The sequence below is a fragment of the Vitis riparia genome, chromosome 7 (genome assembly GCF_004353265.1).
Source record: "Vitis riparia cultivar Riparia Gloire de Montpellier isolate 1030 chromosome 7, EGFV_Vit.rip_1.0, whole genome shotgun sequence".
Taxonomy (NCBI): Eukaryota; Viridiplantae; Streptophyta; class Magnoliopsida; order Vitales; family Vitaceae; genus Vitis; species Vitis riparia.
Genome location: NC_048437.1, coordinates 17349666 through 17353762, shown reverse-complemented (window position 1 = coordinate 17353762; position 4097 = coordinate 17349666). Strand labels below are relative to the sequence as shown.

Below are 4097 nucleotides of genomic sequence, written 5' to 3'. Positions count from 1 at the left end.
TGAGATGAGCTCGATGGATTAACCATTACCTCTTAGATGGTTAATAGAAATAAAGGCAAGACAATGAAAAATTTTCGGGGGGTTATTTCAACTACCAAGCTAAGGATGCGGTCGCAAATAATCATTCCAGTCCTACTACTGCAGTAAACCTTGAATCATCAGATGGATTTCCATCTTCCAAGAGGGCATTGCTTTTGTGCATATATTTGCTGGGAGGTTCTTCAATTGGGGAGAAGTCATGGCGAACAATGATTTGCTTATTGGGAATGATCGTGATTTATCACTGAGCCACAACCAACCACTGGAACTCAGACATGATCACAGTTTGGTTCACAATCATGAATTGGTTTTGGGACATGCCTATGATGATGAACTAGCCCTTGGCCAGAACCATGAACATCGAATGGCTCTCCGACATGCTCATGGCCACCACAATCATGAGAATGGGTTTGATCATGTGGATGAGAATGGATTAGATATGTCCCAGAGTCATGATCCTGATGTTGATCAACACCATAATGATGTTGATAACCATGATAATGAGTTGGGTCTTACTGTTCAGAATCATGCATTGAGTTTGTCCGAGAATCATGATTAGCGCTTGTAGAGAACCATGATCTTGATGAGAACATAGAGCTAACTATGAGCCAAAGTGGGAAAATCAATATTGTGGATACCTCTAGTATGACTGCTCAACACTCTCAGCTACTGTTTTCTTCTCATGTCCTTTAGTCCAAGACCATAGTTCTAGCTCCTAACCATGAATTTGTTATTGGCCAGAAATTTTTTGATGTGCAGAGCTGTAGGAGGGCATTGAGAGACACTACCATTGCTCTTCATTTTGAGATATAGACAGTTAAGTCTGACAAGACTCGTTCCACTGCCAAATGTGCAAGTGATGGATGCCCTTGGCGAATTCATTGTGCAAAGCTTCCAGGTGTTCCCACCTTCACAATCAATACTATCCATGAATCACATACCTGTGGTGGGATTACACATCTCGGTCATCAACAAGCTTCAGTATAGTGGGTCGCAAGTTCAGTTGAGCAAAGCCTAAAAGAAAACCCTCACTATAAACCAAAAGAGATACTAGAAGAGAGACCAAACAGACAACAACAGTGAAGAAGAGGATGAGAGAGAAAAGTTGAGAGAAAGATATCAAAGCGTGAAATTGGATGATTGCAACTCAAGATGGCTTCCATGAAGACGACAAATCCCAAGTGGAGAAGGCTTGTGGGCAAACCCCACACCCAAATGTATGCGTTAGCTGCGTTAATTCTTACCCCAGTAAAAGCACCAGTGAGATCTCGGAATTGACATTTGAAATACTATTCTACATGATGAGCGAAGCAACGCATGGGCATGAAGTAGCTAACCTGCAGGTCCGAAATACCAGCGATCCCAATCTTAAGCAGGCACTCCAAACTTGTAACGTCTCCATCTTTTCAACCTCCAATGATCTTATAGACTCTTTCATGAGAATGGAGGGCGAGGATTATCAAAAGACCGAGACTGATTTAGAAAGTGCCAATGGGGATGTGTTGCAGTGCCACAAGGCATTTTTGAAGCTCTACATCACCCAAGAAGGAGTTCGGTCTCCATTCTCATCTAAGCTTTTAGATAAACCAGTCCTCAATGCAACTTTACAAGTTACAGGTGTTGTTGGTTGGAAGAGGGAAAGGGAATATGACTAGGGGCCCACCAAACAATATTCATTGGGTTGGCATGTTTGTTTTATTAAGTCAATTGAAATAGAAAGTGCCATTAGAAGTTTAGAAAGTTGGATCTCCCTTAAGGTTAGAAATACATCTCCAAAAAGGAAATAAAACATTCCATAGGAGTGGGCTGCCATATAAATAAGGAGGATTTTTATTTCTTTGGCAGAGAGAATACACAATTTTTTTTTTCTAGAGGGAATTTTTTGAGAGATCCAAGCATAAAGCAGAATTTTTTTTAGAGAAGAATATGCTAAAATAATTTTTTTTTTTAGAGAGAGCACACAGAATTTTGGAGGAGAGCAATGGATTTCAGACAGAGATCATGCTACCATTTAATCATCAAGAGAGGATTTTCTCTTTCACTTCACAAGTTAGTTTTCTATGTAGTACTTTATTTAGCCTAGATTTTTTTTGAAATTTTAATTTTTGATTAATTCTTTGTGTTAAAGTTTATATTATTTCTCTTTTTAAATCCCCAATTAGTTTAATTTCAATTAGTTTGATTTTAATTTGTTTTTAGTTTAAATGCATTACTTGATCTTAATTCTTTAGTTTAAATAATCACACTAAATAAAGTTTGAGTTTTTAATTCCAATTAGTTTGATTTTAATTCATTTTTAGTTTAAGTGCATTAGTTGATCTTAATTCTCCAGTTTAAATCATCATGCTAAATAAAGTTTGTGTTTTTAATTCCAATTAGTTTGATTTTAATTTGTTTTTAGTTTAAATGCATTAGTTGATCTTAATTCTTTAGTTTAAATGATCACGTTAAATAAAGTTTGTGTTTTTTAATTCCAATTAGTTTGATTTTAATTTGTTTTTAGTTTAAATGCATTTGTTGATCTTAATTCTTAGTTTAAATAATCATGTCAAATAAAGTTTGCGTTTTTAATTCCTAGTTAGTTTGGTTTTAATCTATTTTTAGTTTAAATGCATTTGTTGATCTTAATTCTTTAGTTCAAATAATCATGACTAATAAAGTTTGTGTTTTTAATTCTAGTTAGTTTGGTTTTAATCTGTTTTTAATTTAAATGCATTTGTTGATCATAATTCTTTAGTTTAAATGATCGTATCAAATAAAGTTTTTGTTTTTAATTCTACTAATCTTATTTAGAATTTAATTTCAATTTAGTTTGATTTTAATTTGTTTTATAATTTGAATGCGTTCATGATTTTAATTTAATTGTTTGATTAACCCTCTTAGACAAATTCCATATTTTAAATTTCGATTTTAGTTTAATTTTATTTTGTTAATTTATTTATTTGTTTTAGTTTAATATATTTGCAATTTCAATTTGATAGTTTAGCCAATCTTATTAGATGATGTTGATGTTTTTAATTAATCTAGTATTAATTATTTTTTGTATTGAATGTGTGTTGTGCGTTTCTGAATTCGTTAATTTTGATTTTAATCCATTTATATCCAATTTTGTAGTTGATTATAATTTTAGTTAATCACGTGCTATTATTTTCATGTTTTAAGTATGGTACTTTTAATCTTGATCCATCAATATTTAGTTTGAGTGTTTTTAGAGTTTTGATTAATTAATTTAGTCAATCACATGATATTAAATTCACGTTTTAAGTATGGAAATTTCAGCTTTGATTCGTCAATATTTAGTATGAGTTTTTTGGATAGTTGATTACTAATCAAAAAGTTCTATTTGATAGCTTGTAATTAATCCTTTTAAACACTTTTGAGTAGTAGTTATTGCCTTTTAACCCAATTAACATGTTAAGGACCCTTGCAATCAATTCTAATCAAATTGTGTTAAGTTTTGGTGTTTTGATAGCTTTTTGATCACCAAAGCAATCTAAGATTGAGGAGAGTTATTTGGAATCCTTGGCAAGGAAATGGAAAGAGCATAAGCATGAAAAACCAAAGCTTTGAAGTCCTTTGCCATAAGCAAATCCGGAATGCAAGAAGGGGAAGCAAAGAGAAATCTGCCATGAAGCATTCTTGATGACAGTCATGTCAGCCACTTTTGGAGCACTTCCTGAAGTCCAATTTATGCATGCTATATGTCATTTTAAAGCTTAGGAAGTCAACAATCCAATGCTTCAAATGGTGTGCAATTCAGAGTTGAAATGAAGGAGTTACAGCCATTGGAAGCCGACCACTCCAAGCTGAAGGAAGAATTTTGCAAAGTGTTGCGAAATCACCCTTTTGTTGCGGAATGATTTCGCAGCCTTTTTGCACAGTGCTATGGAATTCCTCCTAAAGTTTCACGACACGATGGAAGCCAAACGCTGTAAGATGGAAGCCAACTTTGCAGCGCTGCGGAATCAACCATTTGCTGCGAAGTGATTTCGTAGCCCTTTTTGTGTGTCTGCGAAATCTCGCAGACCTCGTTTTCACCTGCGAAATGGTCCTTAGTG

General features: G+C 34.2%; 1 protein-coding gene across 1 annotated transcript; it reads left to right on the top strand.

Annotated features, from left to right (window-relative positions):
• Positions 1-238: 238 nt before the first annotated feature.
• On the top strand, positions 239-598 carry LOC117918103 (metal tolerance protein 1-like). The gene has a single exon (XM_034834628.1). It carries the CDS (start codon positions 239-241, stop codon positions 596-598), a length of 360 nt encoding a protein of 119 aa, XP_034690519.1.
• The last annotated feature ends 3499 nt before the right edge of the window (positions 599-4097 follow it).

Coding starts and splice junctions, on each gene's coding strand:
- LOC117918103 (XM_034834628.1), top strand. CDS start 239: ATGGCGAACAATGATTTGCTTATTGGGAATGATCGTGATTTATCACTG.